This window comes from Mauremys mutica, chromosome 25, assembly GCF_020497125.1.
Source record: "Mauremys mutica isolate MM-2020 ecotype Southern chromosome 25, ASM2049712v1, whole genome shotgun sequence".
NCBI lineage: Eukaryota > Metazoa > Chordata > Testudines > Geoemydidae > Mauremys > Mauremys mutica.
Window position 1 is genome coordinate 3,962,889 of NC_059096.1, and position 22,915 is coordinate 3,985,803.

Genomic DNA, 22,915 nt, shown 5'->3' on the forward strand with positions numbered 1-22,915 from the left:
GAAGATACTGGCACCCCCTGGGGCAGGGGCACTGGAACAATTTGTATGGGGGGGTGGGGTGCTGAGAGCCACTGAAGCCCAAAGTGTAACCCCTGGATATGATGGAAACCGCTTCTAGCCAGGGGGTGCGGCAGCACCTTCGCCCCCAGGGCTGCTCTGAAACTGACCAGCTCCCACGGTGCCCGAGGAACTTCTGAGCGGGGCTGGGGCCGGGGAGCGGAGGGGCCGCTCCGCCCCCTGCCGGGCAGCCAATGGGCAGGCGGCAATCGGCCCCCTCATTAGCATAGCCAAAGAACGAGCGAGGTTAATGAACTTCTCGTGAAGCGAAGGGGGCGGAGCCAGGCAGCCTCCTAAATCAAACGTGTGTCCCCCGCGCGGTGCCCGGCACTCTGCGTCCAGCGCCGAGCAGCCCGGCCGAGTCCCGGAGCGTGGAGACGGGCTCGGGGGGTGCCCGGGACAAGCCAGGGGCCGGGGTTTGCTACGCGTCTGGGGGGGGGATTTATTGTACTCGAGTTAATATCAGGGGCGATCAAGAAGTTCGATTTCCAAGTGTGGACAGGGGGAGCCGGGGCTGCCCCCCCCCACCCCGGGAGCACCCAGGCGGGTTTTTATTCTTTTTCTGAAAACCAGAGAGGTCGCGGGGGGGATCTTCCCCCCCCCCATCTTGACCTATTTGCACCAGCATCATGACGGAGCTAACCGAAAAGGAGAATGACCCGCAAACCCCAGATGCCCAGCGGTCCCCGGGCACCATCTCCAGCCTCCACGAAACGAAGGTAACTCTCCGACCCATAGACCGAGGGGCACGTAGGTCCCCACCCTCCTTTGAAAACATTCACTTGAAGTCCCCCCCCCCCGCAACGCGTCTTGAAGGGGGGGTGTCAATGCGTGTGTCCCCCCCCCTCCAGCTCGATTTCCAAATGATGGCTCCCCAGTGTCACCCTGCCCCAGCCGGCTGTGGGGATGAGCCGCCCTTCTCTGGGGCTCTGGGTGGCTTTTCCTGGCCAGATGTGAGCGCAGCCTTGGAATTGGGCTGGAACCCGCCCCCCCCCCCGGTTGTGCAACCCAAGGGCCAAGCAAATCAGATAAAAGCCGAGGGGGGCTGGCTGATTCCCACGCGCGCGCGCTTGCTGCATAATTTGGCTTAAACTCTGGCGGGGGGGCGGGGGGGGAGATTGTTTTGCTTGAAATATAACTGGGTTGTAAAAACTGTCCGGGCGTCCAGGCTGGAGCCTGGATTCTCTCCTGACCTCAGCGATTTAAAAGGCAAATGGGATTTAAATAGAAAACAGCTGGGACTGCTCTGGTGTTTGTGGTTCTCTGCTTTCCCCTGGACAGGGTGACCAGCTGTCCCGATTTTATAAGGACAGTCCCAATTTTGGGGTCTTTTTCTTATATAGCTCCTATTACCACCCCACCCCCATCCCGATTTTTCGTATTTGTTGTCTGGTCACCCTACCCCTGGATCATAGGTGGGCAGGTGGGTGCATGGGAGAGGGGGTGTCTCGCGTGGCAAGGGGGGTGCCACACATTTGAGGCAGGGGGAGGTGAGGCAGGGGTCCAGAGGGTTGCTGCGGTTTAGCGTGGGGATGTCTGGGAAGAGGCCATGTAGCTCCGTGTGTATCTGCAGCAATGTCACTTGTTCTCCCACCAGCTTAATTGCAGGCTTTGTTGGCATCCTCTGTGCATGTTGAGCAGCCGGAGCAGAGAGGCGGGAGCCCCTTCCTTCACTTGGGATCAGAAGCGGTTTGGGGGGAAAGATGAGAACGGATTCAGCGGGAGATTTAAATGTGGGGGTTTGGGGTTCACACAGCTTCAAATTAAATCAATTCAAGCAAATACAGCAGCAGGGCGAGACCCGGAGCACAAACAGGGCCTCCGGATTCCCAATCTGATCCTCTTTGTACTCCCCCAGTTTTGCTTGACATAACTCCTTGGAGTTCAGTGGAGCCGGGTGTGATACTGGAGTAGTGTAATGGTGGGCTGACCCCTAGGGCTTACATCTGAGCTGCAGGGGAAAAGGGGGGTGCAGATTTTACAATGGCCCTTGGCTAGGGGAGCCCCAGTGCCGCCCTGGCATGAGCAGAGGATTGTAATGGGGAAAAGTTCAGGGTGTGATTTCTTTATTTTGCTCTCGCACTGGTATAAATCAGGAGTAGCTTCATTGATGCCAGTGGAGTGGCGCTGGTTTTGCACCCGTGTAAATGCGAACAGAATCAGGCCTCGTTTCCCTTTTGCAAAGGGTGCTGTCAGCAGCTTTGGCGTGTCATGCGATCCGTGGAGCAGCTGCAGGTTACGCTCGGCTCTGGAATCACGTCGGAGTAAAATGGATCGCGTGTGGTTGTGGCTCGTAAGGGAGGCTGGGCGCACAGCCTAGAGGCGGTGGGTTTGGGAGGGGGGCTGGGTGTGCAATCCAGAGGCGGTGGGTTTTGTGGTGGGCAGAGACGGACTCTAGAGCATAATTTTCATCTCTCAACACAGCAAACTCAGGGTTGTGATGAGATCAGATGCCACAGAGATGGGTGCGTCGTTTGCATGGGGCAGGTGGATTCTGGAGCACTAACCTGGGGACTCCCCAGCACCATGGGGGTGGGGGACAGGGAAGGGGGCGTGGGTGCAGAATCCCAGCAGATCTAGTTATTGCAGCAATGCTCCGTGGCGGAAGGGGGGGGTGAGGTCACCCCACTGCCCAGCAGGGGACCCCCAAATAAATGCTGGATTAGTGCTGAATAAATTCCAGCCCCCCACACCTTCAGCCTGGCATTGAATGGTGACCAGCATGGGGGAGCTGCCCAGGGGGATCGGTTTTGGGGTGGCCTGAGGGGCTGCAGTGCCGATGCCCCATGCTACGTTGTGCATAGGGCAGGGAATGGGGGGTGCGGGGGAGACACAATACTAAGGCCGGATGTGGGGAAGCCTGGCTCAGTGCAGTGGTGGGAACCCCAGGAAGCTGACCCCACACTCCCATTGACTCTGCCCCGGCCTTTCCCCCAAGGAGGTGGGGGAGGGGAGGAGGGCCAAGGGATCCATTGGGATGGGGGGCTGGCAGGAAGTGGGCCCCCACCCCAGTGTAAATCCAGAGTAACCCCCCTCCCCCGCCTTGGACCCCGATGTAAGTGGGAGCAGAGTTTTGCCAAAGGAGGACGACTGGGAAGAGGATCCAGGAATCTGGAGGCCAGTCAGGGGATGGGTCCGTGTGAGGGGGCTGGATGGGGGTGGTTAGAGGCCCTAGCAGAGACCCCTGGCACTTTCCTTTGGGGGCTGCTGGGCTTCCCCTCCCGCAAAGGGCCGGGTGCCTCCGCGGGAGTCTGACAAACTGGGCTCAATGGGCCTTGAAATTCCCGCCCCTTATCCCCAGGATCTCGCCCCCCCTCCGCCAGGCCAGGACTCCTCCAGGCTGCTAATCAGCTCACACAATAGCTGATCAGTCCTGGGATCTCGGCCCTGATTGTCTCTCCCTTTTCAAATCTTGGATCTCCCCAGGGACCCAGCCAGGGGGGGCTTCTGCAGCTTCTGCAGAAGGGGCAGGTGAGAGCAGGGTGTGGCAAGGAGCCGGTTGGGCCTTGGGGCTGCTGACCCCTGGGGGCGGGCGGGGGAGATTTCTGTAGCTTATCCCACTGCAGGGAAAGGGGGTTGGAGCTGCCAAAGAAACTTTCCTGCCACTCGAATTCATTCTCCATTTAAAAACCTGTCTGGTGGCTTATAAAGATCGGACCAGCTGCCAGGCAGGGTCCCCCGCTCCTTTCCCTGACCCACTTCCAAGCAGACCCAGCTGTGCACGTAGGCATCTCGGGCAGCCTGGCAGCGTGTTTGGGGAATCCACGGGCCTGATCTCCTGCCACCCCACCCCACCTGCGGCCAGAGCACAGAGCAGACACAAAGGCTGCCAGGTCATTTTGCCACTCGCTCTGTGCTGGTACAGGGAGCGTGGGGACCCTGTGGCCATGTGCGGACGTGGGGCAGCGGGGCCCCTGGGTCATGGTGGGGCATCAGGCTTCAGGACAATGGGAATTGGGCCCTGAAATCAGGAAGGCCCGGTGACGAGGGGGGATTTCAATCAGAACCCTCAGTTGTGCACTGCGGACTCAGCAGCTTTTAGCTGGTGCCCCGTGCTCTGCAGAACGGTCGCCGCCGGCATTTAGGCGGAGGGAGCTGGGGCAGGGGAGCGCGGGGAGGGCCGCCTGCAGCACGTAAGGGTGGGGGGCAGCAGGCAGGGGAACTCCCTGCCCCAGCTCACCCCTGCCCTGCCTCCTCCCCGAGCAAGCCATGGCTGCTTCACTTCTCCTGCCTCCCAAGCTTGCGGCGCCAATCAGCTTAGGCGCCGCAAGCCTGGGAGGCGGGAGAAGTGAAGCAGCCACGGCGTGCTTGGGGTGCTCGTGCTCATGTGTGGAGCGGGGGTGAGCTGGGGCGGGGGGGGTGCCTCAGGGCGGAGGGTGGGGGTTGGGGAGCTGCTGCAAGGGGGGCGCCTCAGGGTGGAGGGGGGGAGCTGCCGTGGGGGGGACGCCTCAGGGCAGAGGGGGGGAGCTGCCATGGGGGGGGCCTCAGGGTGGAGGGGGGAGTTGATGGAGCGGGGCAAGGTGGAAGTTTCGCCTAGGGCGCAAAACATCCTTGCACCGGCCCTGGGCCCATCCCCCCGCAGGGCTATGGTGCCCGGCCGCAGCGCGTTCCAGGATCCCTGGAGGGTGACGCCTGCAAATTCCCCCAGCAGCCCAGGGAGCTCTGTGCCCCACGGAGGAGCGGGGCAATGGGAGAGGGAGTGAGCACCCAATGAGGGGGATAGAGGGAAGGTGATATTGCCAGAGCCCTGCCATGGGAGGGGGCAGTGCAGTGGGATTGGGATCCTGGCAGGATGGGGGGTGGGGGGAAGAGGAGGCGACTGATGCTAGGGAGGGGCAGGGCCAGGATCAGCCTCTTGGGGTCCCCTGGTGTCTCGGCCTCAGGATCCCCTGGGGCTTTCTCTGGTGCTGGTTCTGACCCAGATCAAACCTGGCAGCAAAGCTCAGCAGCTGGAGGGGGTCTGATCCTTCCCCTCTCCCTCCCCTACGGCTGCCAGCTGCCCCTGCCCTGCAGTGGGTGAATCTGCCCTGGGATGGACTGATTAACCCTCTCTGATCCAGGTGGTAAATGTCATGATGCAAAATCCGGTGCCCTGGTTCTGAGAGCTGGCACACGGTGAGGCACGGCGGGACATCCACCCCCTCTGCTGAGCTGAGGTAGCAGGCAAGGAGGGCTGCCCTGGTTCACGCTCCTCTGGAGGAACTGGGGCTCCGTGGCAGGTAGGGGGAACGACGTGATGCAGCAAGTCAGTCTCAGTGCTCAAGAAGGGACCCAATCCACAAAGCTGGCAGCAGGAGCCGGGTTTTGAACATCTCCCGACGTTTGGATCTGGGGTTTTTAGTCTATTCTGGGGCTGGGTGCCCAGCAGTGGAGTTTGGATCCAGGGCAGGGGGTCTGATCCCGGCCTCGTCTGGGCCAGGGCGGAGGGCTGGCTGGGGCCGGGTCTTGGCCCCGCAGCGCATCCAATGCCCCGGAAATGAGCCGAGCCGCCTGGAGACAGTCAGCCACAGAGAGCTGCCATTACGGATTTTGAGGGTTAATGGCTATTCCCCTGCCTGCCCCCTACCCCTGGCTAGCCAAGAATCCGGTTAATATCTTGCCATCATGCAGCACTGGCTGGCTTGGGGCAGCTCCCTCTCCCCTCTGCTGGCTGCCCCAGCAACTGCAGCCAACTCCTACTTCCTCCCAGCCCAAGGGGTTCCTCCTTCAGCTCCAGGGGCCGCTGGCTCCAGTCCCGCTGGCACCTGGCTGTCTGGAGAACCGTGGGGTGGGGTGGGTGACGCCAGGTCTCTCAGAGGAGGGGCGTTCCCCTCACACCGGGGTACGGCTGCATCAGGGCTCATTGGCCCCCTCGAGTGGCAGGTTTGTGTGTCTGCACCTCCCGCAGTAACGCCCCATGCACCAAGCTCTGGGGTCAGCCCCTGCAAGGGGCACGTGCCAGGCGTGGGGGGCAGTTATGTTTCAGGAGGGGAGAGGTTTTGGGAAGGCGTTTGAGGGGGCAGCGCTCTGGACTCATCCCGTCTCCGAACTGCGGCACCTGCCGCCTTTTCAGCTGCTCTGTGCAGCGGCATCTAGGGCAGGTTAAAAATAGAGCTCGGGGTAGGGCCGAGTGTCAACGAATATCGGGCTTTATAGCTCAGGGGAGCGGCTGAGGGATAAAAGCGAGAGCTGTGGATGGCTCCCGGCCCTTCCCTCCCTGCCACGGCCTCGGGAATGTCTCTCGCATCCTCAGATGGCGGCTTTGATTCTGGCTTTGCCAGCTTTTTCTGAGCATCCAATTAAAGGGGCACGGGCGGGCGAGGGAGGGATCACCTGCGGATGGGGGTCTGCATCCTCACTGTCATTTACTATCCTCCCCGAGACACCCACCTTCCCAGCCTGGCACCCATGAGAGCAGCCCGACATGAAACAGCCCAGCACTCAGGAGCAACCCTACAATAAACAAAGCAGGGAACTGTGCCCAGCCCTCGCCAGCAGCCCTATAATAACAAACCACCCCGTGACCCTGGCACAGTGCCCCCCCCAATCGCAGCCCTAGGGCTCGCCAGAGACTTACCCCCAACCCCCAAAGCACAGCCCAGTTCTGGGGGTGACCCGGCGCTGAGAGTTGGGGAGCTGGGATTGTAATGGACTCAGGGAGATTTCACTGCCGAGAGGCAGAGAAGCTGGGGGGACACGCAGACAGTCCCAGCATCACAACCAGCCAGCTGTAGACACCCACATGTCCACGCAGATGTTAGGCGATTAAAGAAAGATTCTGGGGATTAGGGTTTTAACTGGGGGTGGGGGGGGGGGAGGGACGGAGGATCAGTTTAGTGCTACTGAAAGAGTGAAATTGGCCAGTCACCTGGGAGTGTAGGGGAGTGATTGGCTAACCCCTCCGCCCCCCCCTCCCCCCACACCTGCGCTCTCAACCCCGTCCCCCTGCAGTTCTGCGGGTGCCCCTCAATCCCGACTTGCCACCCCTGATATCTCAGCCCTGCCCCCACAAGCTCTGCTGATGCCCCCTCAATCCCGACCTGCAGGGGAAGTCGGGGGGCTTTGGAAAGTGGGGGCAGATCCTGACTGGTGAGCTGCCGTTCCCCTTCCATCTGGGTGGAAATTGTCCTTTCGTCAGTGCCGGCCCCTTACAGACGCAGCCCTGGAGCTTCTGGGGCTGCTCTAAGAGGGGGCACAGGGTGGTGGGGTGGGTGGGTGGATCTAGGATCCAGGCTGTGTGTGGGGATCCGGGCTGGGATGGGGGGTGGGGGAGTGGAGTAGGTGCCGTGGGCAGGGGGCAGAATCCTGCTTGGGTGCCTGTGACCGGCTGCTGGGCGGGTGGGAATGAGCCGGACTCCAGCGGGGTCTGTTCACACCAACTGCGGATCCAGTCCATGGTCCCATCAAACAGGCAGGCCCCAGAGGGGAGCAGGAAGGGGGGGTGCACGAGGGTTGGGACGGAGTGGCATCAGCAGAGCCTGGGGTTGGAGGGGGGCAGGAGGCTTTCACCCCTCCCCTTCCCAGGCTGGCATCTCCCCCCGCTCCAGTCTAATTAAGATCTCTTGACGAGTCCCTGTGCTCATGGTTAATCACCTTTCGTTCCCCGAGGAAGGACCGGGATGCCAGCCAAGCGGCATGCCATTATCCTGCCTGAGAGCATCCGCCCGGGCACCCTGCCCGCTGCTGCCAACGCCCCCCTGAGTTGGGACCGGGTCCGTCTGGAGACAGTGACGGAGCGGACCCTCGCTGCCCACCCGCCTCCCGTGGGCTGGCAGGGCCCTCTGACTCAGCTGGCACACAGGCCACCTGCCCACCCCAGCTGCTTTGCCCCCCGGGGAGGGGGAGGGAGATGGATCGCACTGGAGCACAAAGCTCCAGCTAGCAGAGAGGGAGGGAGATGGGGAGAGTGAGGGGGGGTCACTGCAGGGGAAAGAGAGACCCCCCCCCATTTCAGCCAAGAGCTGCCCCCTGCCTTGTGCCCTTGCGGAGCTCCTGATCTGTCCCCAAAGCATATTGCCCGGGGGGGAGGGCTGTCCCTGCCCCCCTCCCCCCGGCATCCCGATATCTCTCAGCTTGTGAGCCCCGCCAGGGTGTACCCCAGGGCTGAGGGGGCTGGGAGTGCTGGGTGACCGGGGGGGGGCATGGCTGCCAGTGCAGAGGGTCTCTGTATGGCTATGATGTGGAGGGGGCTTAGCCCTAGGCCGGGGGTCTATACCAGCGGCTCTGTATGTACCCCCAGTGCCTTCAATTTCCCCCTTCCCACCCATGCCAGGGGCTCTGTCTGCCCCCCTCTCCCATACCAGAATCCCCCAATCTCCCCCCCCCGCCCCCGGCAGGGGCCCTTTGTGCATGCCCCCAATCCCTCCCCCCATGTGCCCCATGATGATTTGGGGGAGGGCCGGGGTAAATCATTCAGGGTGTCAGCTCTTGCTAGACTCTTGGGAGGACGAGCCGAGCTGAGGTGTGTTATGAGGCGTTAGCAGCATCCTCAGCCAGTTCTTTGAGCTCCAGACAACCGCAGAGGCGCTTGTGTCTGTGCTCGTCAGGCGGCAGGAGCTCCATGTGTCCCCCACGGTTCCCCTTTCGGTTTTCTTCTGTCCCTCCAAACTCAGCAGGGGTCTGGCCACAGATGCCTAGAACGTTGCCTGCGATTTTGGAATTGACCAGATGCAGCGGCCAAGAACTAGTGTGTGGCAGACGGAGAAATGCCATCAACTGAGTGCATGGTCCTGAAAACTCAGCCCATTGTTCCCATCTGCATGCTGGGTTCTGTGCCTCCCCCCACTGCCCCCCAGGGGGCGGTGCCAGGATGAGGTATGGGGCATGTCCTGTCCGTTCCCAAGGGTGCCTTGCGAAGCTCCTCACTCGTCTCATGGATGGGGAAACTGAGGCACTGAGTGGGGGAAGGGACTTGCTCCAGATCCCCAGCAAAACAGCCAAGGAGCTGGGATGTGAACCCAGAAGTCCTGCTGCCCTTTGCCTTGTTTTGACCAGGTGACGCAGCCCCTTATGTGGCTCTGGTGGTCATGGGAGGTGAGAGGGGACCCTCCCTCACACAGCTGAGATTCAGTGAGCTGGGCTGGGGACTCTGGAATAGCCCAGAAATTGTGGCTGTGCCAGGTTAGCCTGGTGGCTCCCTGTCCCCCTGGGCATCCTGCGATCCTCGCGCCTTCCTGTCCCAAAAACTGGCCCCGCAGCTCCTTTGCAGTGGTGGTCACTGGCCTCCCCCTTGTTCCCAGCACGATTCCCCCACCGAGCCGAGCACCCTACCCTGCAGCCCCATGCTGGCCAGGGTGGGCAGAGAACAGCCCTGGGCCTGCCTCTGGGGGGTGACGGGCGCTGGGACCCCCTGGCCCAAAGAGCCCTGCCACAGCACCCACGCACACAGTCTGGGAGCCCCAGCACCTCCTCTGCAGCAGCCCCAGGGTCCCTGGGTGGCACGGTGGTGGGAGCGGGCGTGGCCGAGGCAGACGTGTGCTCTGGCGTCCACGGGGGCCATTGCAGCAGGGCTGCAGGGACTGTGCCAGACCTTGAATAAATGAAGGACAAGAGACCGCTCCGAGCCAGTGGCGGGATGGAGCTGGGTGCCAGGCTCATTCAAAGCTGGTCTGAAACCTCAGCCCCAGCGAGGGATTATTTCATGTCGCCCTTGCTTCAGCCACTGTGGCTGTGTCTGGCTTGTTATCCTGTGGCAGCAGGATAGGAAAGGGCCCGTCTATTATATTGAGCTCGCAGTTGTCTGAGCCCCCAGTAACCCCCACCTGATAGGATCAGCACTGCTCAACTGTGTGTCACGAGCCCTGTACTGGCAGCAGCTCCTGGGGATTCCCCCTTAGCTCAAATGGTGCAGGGCTCGGCTCATGGAGGGGTCTCCCCCGACACAGCACGCAGCAAGGCAACAGCATGACCCAGATCTGCGCCGACAGTGACATGATGCCCCTTGTGGCGCCTGCCTTGGGGTGCAGCCGGGGGTTCAAAGCAGGTGCGGTTAGCCTGCGAAGTCTGTGCTGTCACACAGATGGGGAAAGCAAGGCAGGGAGGGACGGTGCTGCAGGGCTAGCGCGTGTGTTATTCACACTGGCCGTTCCTTGGGCGGGAGTCCTGATTCCCAGTCCTGTGCTTCCCCCCTCGCTGGCTGCTTGCACCCCAGATCCGTGATGCTGTGGGTGAGCGGGTGAGCTCCACACCGGGTCCCTCGATCCCCATTCAGACAGGGCCCCGGGGAGCGAGGGCTCAGCCAGAACCGGAACAGCTGGATTCCCACCAGGCTTCCAGGCGATTAGCTCCGGAGCTGGGGCCTCAGCTGGCCGCCAGCAGCCCCGGGCTCTGTGTGTGTGTCGGGTCCTGTCCGTGGCTAATCGCCTTGTGCTTGGTGTCTCTCCCGGTTTATTATCCCGTGGGTTGGGGACCCATGTGCCACGTCCAGCAGCGCTGAGCCCTCCACATGTTCCACCTCCCTGCCTCAGAGCGGCCTCCAGGGCAGACATGCTGGGGAGAGACAGGAGACTCGGGGCCTGTATCGCTGTGGGAAGAGCAGTCACTGGGCTGAGGAGATCCTGCACCCCAAGGGATGTGTCTGTGCGGGGAGTGAGGCTGTCACAGTGGGGTTGGGAAAAGGCATATGGGAAAGGGAGGAGCCATGAATGTGGGTGCGGCTAAGGGGTGGAGGTGTGGCCATGGGTAGTGGGCGTGGCTAAGGAGTGGAGGTGTGGCCATGGGCAGTGGGTGTGGCTAAGGGGAGAAGGTGGAGCTATGAGTGATATTAGTGGCCCAGTGACCCAAAGGGTTTTAACCCTTGGTTGAGATGAAAAAGGGAGGAGCCAGTAGAAGCGATGGGGGTGTGGCTATGGGATGGGGGTGGAGCTATGGGTGGGGGTGGGGCTATCGGTGGGATTGCTTTATCCCTGGCAGGGGCAGCTGCTCTCCTAAAGGTTCAGAGCTGGATCCCTGGCTCTGCACCTGCCTCTGCTCCCAGAGAGGCGAGAGCCCCAGCCCAATCTGGGGTGGGAAATGCGTGGGGCTGAGTCCCTGGCCTGCTCTGGGGCGCAGGAAGCGCTGAGATCCCGGCTGGCCTGTGGGCAGATGCTGGGGCGGGGGGGTCCCTGCAGCCCTACGTAGATCAGCCTGTACCTCGCGAGCAGGGGGCTGGGGGGGACGGGACGGGGTGGGGTAGGGGATGGGAACCGAGGGGTGCAAGCCGAGGAGGCAGGACCTGCTAACCCATTCCTCTGTGGAGGGGGGACGGGAGAGGCCTGGCGCCTCCCCAACATCACCAGATGGGGTTTCTTTTGCCCCCCATGCCTCCCCCGCCCTCGTGCTGCCTCTGCGGGGGAGGGGGATTAACAGATTCAACAAAAACATCTCCATCCTGGGCTGGGACAGAGACACCCCCCGACCGTGCTGCTGCCCCCTGCTGTCAGATGGGCTGGGGCCCGCATGGGGGGAGGCTCCAGGGCCCATTTCCATTCCCCCCCCCCCCCCCGCAACCTGCTCCAGGCCATTCACACACACCCTTGAGCGTTTACCAGCTGGGCAGCGACGCCCCTGGGGCCCGTTCCTGGGGGACCCTGGCTGGACGCAGCCCCGGGACGGGGGTCACACAGAGAGGGAGCTGGGCTGAGATGCTGGGCTTAGGGTAGAGGGTGGGGTAGGGGGCAGTAGTCAGAGCCCCCGTGCCCTGCGCTGCTCTCCCTGTGACGCTCCTCGGGGCTCTGCTCTGCTCCCCCCCCCGCCCCCCCCAGATGCAGAGGCTCAAGCGCTCGCTGTCCCTCAAGACCATCCTGCGTAGCAAGAGCGTGGAGAACTTCTTCCTGCGATCCAACAGCGAGCTCAAACTCCCCTGCGAGGTGCTGCTCAGCCCCCCGACGCCCCTGCCGCCCCCGTCCCCCCCGCCGACGCCCACCGAGGCCGTCCTGCCCCGGGCCGAGCACTCGCCCATCGCCTGCCACCGGACCCTGGCGCCCCTCAAGCCCATGCGAACGCACAGCTTCCAGGAGCACGTCTTCAAGAAGCACAGCCCGTGTGAGATGTGCCACCAGCTCATCGTAGGTGGGTGCCGCGGGGACCCCGTTCCCAGGGCAGGCGAACTAACCCAGGGACGCGCTGCTACTTCGGCCTCCGCCGATGCCCCCGATCGCAGCCCCCAGCCCCCTGCTTTCCCAGCCTGAGCACCCCCATCCCCACCCAGCTCTGCCCCCCGATCGCAGCCCCCTGCTTTCCCAGCCTGAGCACCCCCATCCCCACCCAGCTCTGCCCCCCGATCGCAGCCCCCAGCCCCCTGCTTTCCCAGCCTGAGCACCCCCATCCCCACCCAGCTCTGCCCCCCGATCGCAGCCCCCTTCTTTCCCAGCCTGGGCACCCCCATCCCCACCCAGCTCTGCCCCCCGATCCCAGCCCGCAGCCCCCTGCTTTCCCAGCCTGGGCACCCCCATCCCCACCCAGCTCTGCCCCCCGATCGCAGCCCCCAGCCCCCTGCTTTCCCAGCTTGGGCACCCCCATCCCCATCCAGATCTGCTGATGCCCCTCAATCCTGCCCTGGAGCCCCCCTGCTATTCCAGCTCTGAGCTTCATTCCTCTCCCTCCTTGAGCTTGCAGAGGGGGTGCCCTCTGGGTGGGGCTGTTTCTGACGCCCCCCTTCCCCTCCCACAATGTACAAAGGACTCTGATCCTGCCCTTTCCTGCCTGCCCCAAGGTCTGGCTCTGCTCCAAATCCTGGTTGCTCTCATGCCTCCCCCACAGTGAGACCCCATGGGGGATTTTCTAAATCCTTCCCCTGCCCCCTCCTCACCCCCCAGGCTGGGGCCTCTCTCACCCACCCCCTGTGTGTGCTTGGTGTATTGCAGGCAATTCGAAGCAAGGCCTGCGGTGTAAAACGTGCAAGGTTAGCGTGCACCTGTGGTGCTCGGAGGAGGTCTCGCACCAGCAGTGTCCTGGCAAGACGGTAAGCGTCCGCCGAGCTGGTCCCGGGGGGGCAACATCACCCGCCTCTGTCCCTGGCACGCCACTGCCCTCTGCTGGCCGGAACATCACACACACGTGCGCGTCTGCAGACCTGGAACGCGACCACCCCCTGCTGGCAAGGACGGGGGTGCTGGGAGCTCAAGTCCTGACTCCTAGTTAAACTGTCGCCCCCATGTGCCTGGTTGTATCTGTCTGGCCCCTCGGGGGGCGGGGGGAAGTGAGGCTGGTCTGGAGGTGCCTCTGAGTCTGGGCTACCACAGCAGTGGGGTGGGGGTTGCCCCGCTGGCTATGGGGCCACAGGCAGACCAAGGGGCTTGTCCGCCACCCCCAGTCACTGTTACATTTCTCTCCCTTTCCTTCCTCTCCTGCCAGGCCACCTCCTTCCGGCGCAACTTCAGCTCCCCCCTCCTGGTGCAGGACCATCAGCAGGGCAGCTCCAAGGAGTCACCCCCTGCAGGTGAGACCCCCCCCAGCCCTGTCCCACTGGAGTAGTTGTGGGGGGGAGGGATCCTGAGCCATACGAATCCTCAGGTTCCCTTTATCAGGATCTACCAAAAGCCCGCTGCAGCAGGGGGGTGTGACTGGCCCTGGGGAGGGGTCTCTGTGGGTGGTGCTGGAGCGGTAGGGGGGACCCCAGGGATGTTCTTGGGCCACTGATCCCTTTGGGGGGGGGGAAGGGAGGGGGATTACAGCGAGGGTGATCAGATAGCAAAGGTAAAAAATCGGGATGGGGGTGGAGGGGTAATAGGCAACTATATAAGACAAAGCCCCAAATATTGGAACTGCCCCTATGAAATCGGGACATCTGGTCACCCTAATTACAGCACTTGCAAGGAGAGAGGGTTAAAGGGATCCTAGGGCCACCGGCGTTAAGCCCCACCCCTTTTGTAGCAAGCCCCTCCCTCTTATGTAGTAAGCTCCTCCCCCTGGTGCAGGGTCTCCCAGCACATGGTTGGGTTACAGGCTGGCTTGGCATCCCTGACCCTCCCCCGTCTCTGCAGGCCCCAGCGGGAGGGTGGATCCCATCTACGAGACGCTGCGCTACGGCACCTCGCTGGCCCACCTGAACCGCTCCAGCTTCAGCAGCACCTCGGAGTCACCCACCAGGAGCCTGGTATGTGCCAGGGCAGGGCGGGGGCACCGAGCCGAGCCCAGGCATGTCACGGAGCCCCCATGCGGTGCCACTGGGCAGCGCAGGCGGGGAGCCAGAGAGACACGCGGGGTCTGTCTGCGCCCAGCAGCCTCCAGAGAGGATCTGCCTCGGCCCTTGTTCCAGCCCATCCTGACCCAGCGCTGGTAGATCGTCCCAGTCCCCATCTCGGGCCCGGGCCATGAGACTGGGGTGGGCGAGGGCGACATGCATTCGGCTGGACCCTCTAGAGGAGGGTGGGGACGGCACTCGGGAATGGGAGATTCCTGGGGGAGAGGGGTGCAGCTGGCACTGGGGAGGAGCGGGGGCGGTGCTGGAACAGCCCATCCAGTCTCCGCCCAACCCCTGGTGTCTCCGTCTTCCCTAGAATGAGAGGGACGAGGCCGGGGAGGACGCAGACGGCAGCGCGGAGGAGAGCCACAGCGACAGCGGTAAGCGTGGGCAGGGTATGGGGCCCCCGCCCGGCTCCCCCACTCCACGGCCCTGGCCAGGGGGGCGGGGACGTGGGGCTGTCGGGGGAGCCCACGGGGCTGATTGTCTCCCTCTCTCTCAGTGTTCACAGCCCCCCCTGAGGCCGAAGGTCCCAGCTCAGAGGAGAAGAGTCCTGAGCAGCAGGTGAGCTGCGCCCCATGTCCCCCCACAGCTAACCCCGGCCACCTTCCCCCACAGTCGCTCCCCAGGCGCCTCCGCCGCCCCGAGCTGGCTCCCGTGTCCCCGCCACCCCGTCCCACGTCCTCCTGCCGCCCCGAGCTGGCTCCCGTGTCCCCGCCGCCCCGTCCCACGTCCTCCCGCCGCCCCGAGTTGGCTCCCGTGTCCCCGCCACCCCGTCCCACGTCCTCCTGCTGCCCCGAGCTGGCTCCCGTGTCCCCGCCGCCCCGTCCCACGTCCTCCCGCCGCCCCGAGCTGGCTCCCGTGTCCCCGCCGCCCCGTCCCACGTCCTCCCGCCTCGCCGAGCTGGCTCCCGTGTCCCCGCCGCCCCGTCCCATGTCCTGCTGCCCCGAGCTGGCTCCCGTGTCCCCGCCGCCCCGTCCCACGTCCTGCTGCCCCGAGCTGGCTCCCGTGTCCCCGCCGCCCCGTCCCACGTCCTCCCACCGCCCCGAGCTGGCTCCCGTGTCCCTGCTGCCCTGTCCCACGTCCTCCCGCCGCCCCGAGCTGGCTCCCGTGTCCCTGCTGCCCTGTCCCACGTCCTCCTGCCGCCCCGAGCTGGCTCCCGTGTCGCTAGAGACCCCCCCTAAGACCCGCCAGCTGCATGGAGCTGCCCCCCAGACCCTGCCCCCAGGGCCACGGCTGGCTCCTTCCCCTGACTCTGAGTCGGCTCTGCTCCTGTTCTTTGCAGCCCTGACTCCTTCCACTTGCCCCTGGGGTGGGGATCCCCTGGTTCCTTGAGTTGCCTTCGGACCCCAAAGGATGCCCCGACCAGCTTCCTGCCCCTGGGCGTGTGGGTGGGGATTGGGATGGAGTGCGGGCCCTAGGCAATGGGGCTGGGGTGCACAGGTGTAGGCGATGGGTCTGGGGCATGGGAGGCCGCAGACGATGGGGCGAGTGGGCGTGGGCCCTGGGCGATGGGGTGAGTGGCCGTGGGCGATGGGGTGAGTGGGCATGGGACATGGGGCGCGGGCCGTGGGGTGGGGCCCGTGGGCCATGGGCGATGGGGTGAGTGGCCGTGGGCGATGGGGTGAGTGGCAATGGGCGCGGGCCGTGGGCGATGGGGTGAGTGGCCGTGGGCGATGGGGTGAGTGGCAATGGGGTGAGTGGCCGTGGGCGATGGGGTGAGTGGCGATGGGGTGAGTGGCGATGGGCGCGGGCTATGGGGAACATGGGGCGCGGGCCAGGGGGAACATGGGTCCAGCTCGGGCCTGTCCCTGGCTGGCTGTGACTCTGGGCTCGGGGCCCTTGCTCTCCGTCGCTGCAGGCTGCCGGGGGCTCCTCGCGGAAGGACGTCTCCCCCATGTACTCCTACGTGGCTCTCTACAAGTTCCTGCCCCAGGAGCACAACGACCTGCCCTTGCAGTAAGTGCCCGTCCCCTAGGGGGCAGCCATGAGCCTGGGGGCAGAGCGCGCAGGCGTGTTGGAGCCGGGGGGAGGGGGGCTGCCCTGAGTCCCCGTGGGGCAGCCCTAGGAGGGAGCTGTGGGCAGGTGTTGGCCCCTCACTGACTCTGAATGGGCTGGCGGGGGCTGGCGGGGGGGTGGGTCAGGCCGATGCACCAGGGTCTCGGCTCCGTGGTGCTGGTAGGGCACCCCCGGCCACGGGGCGGAGAGTGGGGGGGCACCCGTCTCCTCCCCAGCTGCCCTGTGGTGGGCAGTGATGCGGGTGACAGGAGGCTGTATGGGGCTGGCATATCCCACCCCCACACCCTGTCCCCATATCTCTGTCCCCCCAGACCCGGAGACAGGATCATGCTGGTCGATGACTCCAATGAAGACTGGTGGAAGGTTAGTGAGAGCGCCTGGGGGCTGTGGGGAGTGTATGGGGGTCGGGAGGGGATGGGGTGGGGGGTCGGGGAGGGTGCAAAGGGCTGGGGGACAGCAGGGCGCTGGGCAGGGAGGGCTCAGGGGTTTCTGGGGTCTTGGAGAAAAAGGCCAGAGATTTCAAAGAGGGGCCCCCCAAGACCACATCAGCCCCCCCCCCAAGCAACTCCCTGCCCTGCCCCACCCCCCTGGCTGGCCCGGAGGGGGGCAGGGCGCCCGCATTTACTGCAGCAGTTAGGAGCAGCTGGGAAGGAAATAAATGGGGCCATAAACCTATCTCGGAAGCCAGCCAGCGAGATGCTGCAGCAGGCGGGGGGGGGGGGGCTGCAACAGCCTCACATGCAGCGCCCCCCCCCCCGCCCCGGCACAGGGTGGAGGGGCAGATTGAGTGGGGAGGGCGTGGGGGGGAGAGGCAGATGGGGGGATGTGGTGGGGAAGTGGAGGGGCAGATTGAGTGGGGGTGGGGAAGGTGGAGGGGCAGATCAAGCAGGGGGCTGGGTGTGGAGGGGGAGGGACAGATCGGGGGGTGTGGTGGGGAGGTGGAGGGGCAGATCGAGCAGGGGGGCTGGGAGTGGGGGGGGAGGAGGGAGGGGCAGATTGAGCAGGGGAGTGGAGGGGCAGATCAAGCAGGGGGCTGGGTGTGGGGGGGGAGAGGCAGATTGGAGGGGTGGGAGGAAGGGTTAACTCAGGACATGGTGACTGGGAACTGGGGTCTACACCCCCTTCACACTGGTGTCGCCTCCTGGACTTGGCTGGGGTCCCTGCCCCCATGGGCTTCACTGGCGACCCCCCGTCCTGGGTGGGATCCCCCACATCGCCCTGGCAGGGCGCGGCCCCCCTGCTGTGCCACGTCCTCAGAGCAGGTGGGCAGGCGCCCGGCTCCATGCACCGGGCGCACGTCGGGCGGCCTCTCCCAGTTGCCATGGGGACGGACCCCCCCAGCTGACGTGGCGGCTCTGAGAGCGTGGGTGCGAGATGCGCGGCTGGGCCTGGCAGCCTGCCAGCAGGGTGGGGTCGGGGGCAAACCCCACGGGCCTCAGCCGGGTGCGCTGCTTCCCTGCCCTTCCTCGCCGGGCACGGCCGCCCCTCCAGCCCACGGGCGTGTGAACGGGTTACTGCGGGGGCAGGTGTGAGGCAGTGCCGGGGGTGTGTGTGTGTGTGTGTGTGAGAGAGAGATGGGCAGCGCTCTGTCTGTGTATGTGTGTGTGATGGGCGGTGTTCTGTGTGTGTGTGTGTGTGTGAGAGAGAGAGAGAGATGGGCAGCGCTGTGTGTGTGTGTTGGGCGGCACTAGTGTTGCGGTGTGTGTGTGTGTGTGTTGGGTGGCACTAGTGTTACGGTGTGTGTGTGTGTGTGTGTGTGTGTGTGTGTGTGTGTGTGTGTGTGTGTGTGAGATACAGCTGAACTCTCCCAGGTGATGGAGCCGCAGTCTAACAACCCCCACACCCCCGCCCCCCACCCGCCTGGGAAGTTCCTTCTCTGGCACCTGCCCTCTGCATTTCCCCCCCCCCCCCCCGCCCAGCTCCTCCTCCCCTGGTTAAACTGGCCACATCCCCCTTGGCGGGTGATGCCAAGAGGGACCTGCCAGCGCGACCAGGCGATGGGGCGGGGGCGGTAATGGGCCATGGAGTCGCTGACCGTGAGGGTGGGGTCCCGGCCTGGCTGGGAATTGGAGCTCAAAGCAATGCCAGCTGGAGCCCTGCCTCATAGGGGCACCGACCCATCCACCCCCCCGGCTCCCTGCTCCGAGCCCAGCCAGAAGCTGCCGTCATCTTGGGGCTCTGCGGTGGGTGGCACCCGCGTGCCACCAGCTCGCTGGCCGTCGGCCCTGTGCCCAGCGCAGGGGTCTCCACGTGGCGGGGCAGCGGGGGGCCGGTTGGCAGGCACGGTCCGGGGGAGGCGTCGACCTCACGGCCCCAACTTGCCATTGCAGGGCAAGATCGGCGACCGGGTGGGCTTCTTCCCCGCCAACTTTGTGCAGAGAGTGCGCCCGGGCGAGAGCGTCTGGAGGTGCTGCCGGCCCTTCTACGGCAACAAGGAGCAGGGACAGATGAGCCTCAAGGAGAGCCAGGTATGGCGGGGGAGGTCTGGCCTGGCTGGGGGGGGGCAGTGCTGGGGGGCAGAGCAGGGGAGGTCTCGGCAGGGCAGTCTGTGCTGGCAGAGGGGGCTGGGCTACAGAATAAGGAAGGGGGGCTGTACCGGGGGGGAGTCTGTGATGGGGGACAGAGTGGGATGGGGTCTCTGTGCTGGGGGGGTGAGGGGTCCCTGCTGGGGGGCAGAGTGGTGGGGATCTGTGCGGTGGGGGGTGTAGGACCTGTGGTGCGTGGATGCAGGTGACCCCAGTGGGGAGGCCAGCGACGTGCTTACATGTTCCCGAGGTCAGTGGGTCTAGTCTACACACACACACACACACACACACACACACACACACACACACACACACACACACACACACACACACACACACACACCCCTACCTGTGGATCCAGGACCGGGACTCTCCATGTGCTCCGGCCTCTCCAGCTCCCGGGGCTGCGCAGACGGTCGCCCTGCCTCTTCTCTGGGGGATATTGGAGCTGACCCCAGGCCAAGGCAGATCCCTAAGACTCCCCAAAGGAGGGTGTGTCGCCTGTCCCCATGCGCCGCCTCCTGCTGCCCCCGAGGCCCTGCCGCCCAGAGGCAACAGCCAGCACAGCCCGTCTCTGGCAGATGTGCCTGCTCAGATGCACGCGGGGCTCAGAGTGTTTGGGCTGGAAACTTCGCCGAGAACTACCCGGGGGGGGGACAGACCCTTCGGACCGAGCCCTGGGCTGCAATCCAGCTCCGTGGCAGCTTCCCAGCTGATCTGCTGTGGTGGGGGGGCTGCAGCAGGGCTGAACTCCAAGCCCCCAGGGCTCTTCCAGGCCCGACTGCCGGGACCCTAATAAGGATCCTGATCCCTTCCCCTGTCTGGAAAGGGGCTGCCCCGTCCCTCTGGTCAATGGAGTGAAGCCGATTTGCCCCAGCTGGGGAGCCGGGCCCGGAAAGCAACGCTGCCAGATCTCGTTTCGCTGTCGGGACCGAGTGGGCATTCAGAGCGGCTTGCTAGGGGGACGTTCCTGTCTCTGCCCAGCGCCCGCAGCCCAGGAGATGGGCGATAGCCCAGAGCAAGATGTTTCCTGGGCTTTGAGAGCAGCAGCCTCGACCCTGCTGGCTTCATGTCTGAAGCTGTTACTTGGCAGCGGGGTCCTGGGCTTTGGTGGCACAAACTCGCCCGCGCTCAGCTCTTCGCTGGCGTCAGCCGCCTGCTCGCTCCGTTGCTGCAACGAATGAGTCAATCTTGCCAGGCCAGGGTGGGCGAGGGACAGAGAGGGTGTGTGTGCCGGGGGGAGTGTTCAGAAGACAGCTCAGAGTTCCAAGCATTTCTTCTAGCAGATTCGCTTTATTGTGGTGCCTTCCTCCATTTACACCGCTGAGCGCGAGAGCGGAATTGGGCCCCGGTTACTCCATTTCTCCCCCTGGCATCTGATTGTAACACCCGCCCCTGGGACCTGAACTCCCGCCCTGCGGAGCTCAGAACAGCAATTAGCCTTTACAGCTTGCTCTAAGGACCAGCCCTTGCTGCTGGCTCCTGATCTCTGGATCAGGGACAGATGGGTGGGGGCGGGGGAGGCTGCATGCTACTGGCCAGCAGTGTACGTGGGCCCTGATCTGGCTCTGGCATGTGTCGAGTGTGTCCCGTTCTCAGCTGGCTTGTGCTGGATGCCTGGGTCCTGCTGGCATCATGCCTGACATGCTCTCTCTCTCCCCCCCTCAGATCTGCGTTGGTGTGGGGAAAAGCAAGGAGAATGAGGGCTTCCTCAAGGTGACCAGTGGCAAGAAACGAGGCCTGGTGCCCGCCGATGCCCTGACGGAGATCTGAAAGGAGCAACTGAGTCGTCTGACCCTCTTTCTCCCGGCAGCGGGGACGGGGCCTCTGTAGCCCGCCCCAGCCCAGCACTCACTAGCCTGCCCCTCGCCACTTCCCTGTGCTAGGAGCACCTCGGCTAATATAGTTTCCGCACTGGACTCAGAGGGGTTTCTTCTGAGGGTGACTACTCCCAGGCCGGCACTAATGCCATCCTCTCTGCCATCTTGTTGGCCAGCAGAGGGCAGAAGCAGGTGGGGGATTAATTCCCACCCTCCTGTCTAGGCTGAGCCTGCCTGATCCTCCCCCCTCCGGCTTTGTTTTTGTAGCAGGGGCGACGGATTCCCCAGCAGCATGTGTGTCAATAGCCCTGCAGTGCAGCAAGTGGCAGGAGATTCCCCCAGCTGCATCTAACCCTTCGCCCCATCCCTGTCTCTGTCTTTTCCCTGGCGGGCAGCACTCCCCGGACTGAGCCATGAGTCGGCTGCAGGACAACTCCAGATCCAGCCGGCCGGGATGCCGCAGGGAGGGGGCCTTAATCGCTCGTAGTGCCCCCCGGCTCCCGGTAGGACACTGCTGCCCACGCCGTCCCGCATGCGTAGAATGTGTGGAAATCCAGCGGCTCCTAGCTGGCCTCGTGGCTCGGAGGGGCATGGGGACTGTGTGTAGCGTGTCTGTCTGTCTGTGCATCTCTGTGTGTTAGTTTAATTGTGGGACCTCTTGGAAACCACGTGAGTTTGTCCTTTAACCACTCAGGGCCGGAGTCGTCCGTGTCAAAGCAAAGGGGCAGGCCTGCGTTTTCTGTGGGACCGAGGGGGGGTGCGGAGGGGGGGCTTTCTCATGACTCAGCTCTGCCTCCCTGGAGGTTTGTTCGGCACTGGTGGCTCCTCCATGGACTCATTTACCCAACCTCAGGAATCTTCGGCCAGATCCACGGGAGGCTCAAAGCGCGAGGGACCCATCCCTCTCTCCAGGGCATTCCCTGCCCATCCAGGGTCCTTGCCAGCTCCTCCTCCCTCCCCCATGGGCTTTGCCATCCCTGCTCCTTGGCGGGCTGGGAGCACCGTCACCCATTTCCCTGGCCCGATGCCAGCCCCCGTCTCTGCTCTGCACTCCTTCCATCAGTGCAGCCCCCCCACCCCCGGATCATCTCTGCAGCCCCCTCCCCAGGGCTGTGGTTCAGGTGGGTCGACAGCCCGGCCTCACGCTCCCCCTGACTCTGGTTGTCGCTGGAGCACCGAGGGGGGCGTTGCAGAGCACGGGCATGGGGCAGCGCTTGTCTCCTGGGCGGGGTGACCCCTTCCCCAACTTGGGGCCATTCAGTGCTAGATTGCTGGGGAAGGGTTCCCAGGCACCGGCTCCAGGCAGATTCCTGGGATTCCCTCCATCCTGGTGCCCTGCGGGGCCCCCTCGGCAAGGTCCCCCTGGCACCAGCCATGACCCCCCCCCCCCCCATGTGCACACAATCACCGCAGCCTGACGGGGGCGGCCTCACGCCCGGATCAACTCACCTAAGCAATAATGTCCGGCGCCGGTCCGGACCCAGCGGCGCGGCGCATCACCTGTACATAGAGGATGCATGAGAGCTCAGCCAGCGGCCTGGCCCACCTCATTCCACATTAAATGTTACTGTGTCACATTCCTGGCTGCGTTGGGTGGTTTGTCTCTGTGCCAGTGGGGACGGCTTGCTGCAAAGGGACCCCCCCTCTGCCCTGTCAGCCCATGAGCTTGGGACGTGCCCTTTGCCTGCCTACAGCAGCTGAGGCACCTCAGACACCCTCCCCTCACCAGGGCACCCAGGGAAGCTGAGGCATGGAGCGGCGAGACGGACGTGGGTGGCCGTTAGAGCTGGGAACGGTCACTGCGGCTGGCTTGCCTTGCCTAAGAGCGTCGGCCTTCGGAATAGAACCCAGGCGTCCTGGGTTCTAGTCCCCTAGTCTCACCACAGAGCCATGCACCTTCCTAGCCCTGGGAAAAGATGGATTTTTTCCTGCTTTAATCACTGTCCCAGGCTTTTTCCTGGAGCTGGGCCTAGAACCCAGGAGTCCTGGCTCCCAGCACCTTGCTATAGCCACTAGCTCACACGCCCCTCAGAGTGTCCCGTGCTCCTGTTCTAACCGCTAGACTATACTGCTGCCAAGGTCCTATGCAGCAAGCACCTGGGACTCCCTGGCCCTGGGAACTCTGTCGCACAGTTGTTTTATAGGTAGGGGGAGCAGCGGGTGCTGCAAACCAGGGACCCCAGCGCAGGACTGGCCCAGTGTGGACTGGGACTGGAGGGGCAGGACTGAGGAGCGTTGGGGCGGTGGGGAAGAGCCTGAGTTCCAGTCACCTGCTCGAAACACAGATCCTGGAGTGGGAGTGGGGCCCTGGGCTGTGGGGTGGGTGAGGGGCAGGGGTGGGGGGTGGTCCTTGG

The 22,915-nt window shown here is 64.1% G+C and overlaps 1 protein-coding gene across 2 annotated transcripts; it reads left to right on the top strand.

Annotated features, from left to right (window-relative positions):
- The first annotated feature begins 393 nt into the window (after nucleotides 1-393).
- On the top strand, nucleotides 394-22,299 carry STAC2 (SH3 and cysteine rich domain 2). Of its 2 annotated transcripts, XM_044999413.1 has the most exons (11): nucleotides 394-776; nucleotides 11,778-12,084; nucleotides 12,879-12,976; nucleotides 13,369-13,453; nucleotides 13,998-14,110; nucleotides 14,514-14,577; nucleotides 14,700-14,761; nucleotides 16,059-16,156; nucleotides 16,528-16,579; nucleotides 18,547-18,684; nucleotides 20,410-22,299. In XM_044999413.1, exons 1-11 carry the CDS (start codon nucleotides 687-689, stop codon nucleotides 20,512-20,514), a joined length of 1,212 nt encoding a protein of 403 aa, XP_044855348.1. In that variant the 5' UTR covers nucleotides 394-686; the 3' UTR covers nucleotides 20,515-22,299. The 2 variants fall into 2 exon arrangements, with proteins under 2 accessions (XP_044855348.1, XP_044855350.1); XM_044999415.1 differs by lacking the exons at nucleotides 16,059-16,156; nucleotides 16,528-16,579; nucleotides 18,547-18,684; nucleotides 20,410-22,299 and adding an exon at nucleotides 15,238-15,798 and having other exon boundaries at nucleotides 14,700-14,835.
- Nucleotides 22,300-22,915: the final 616 nt, after the last annotated feature.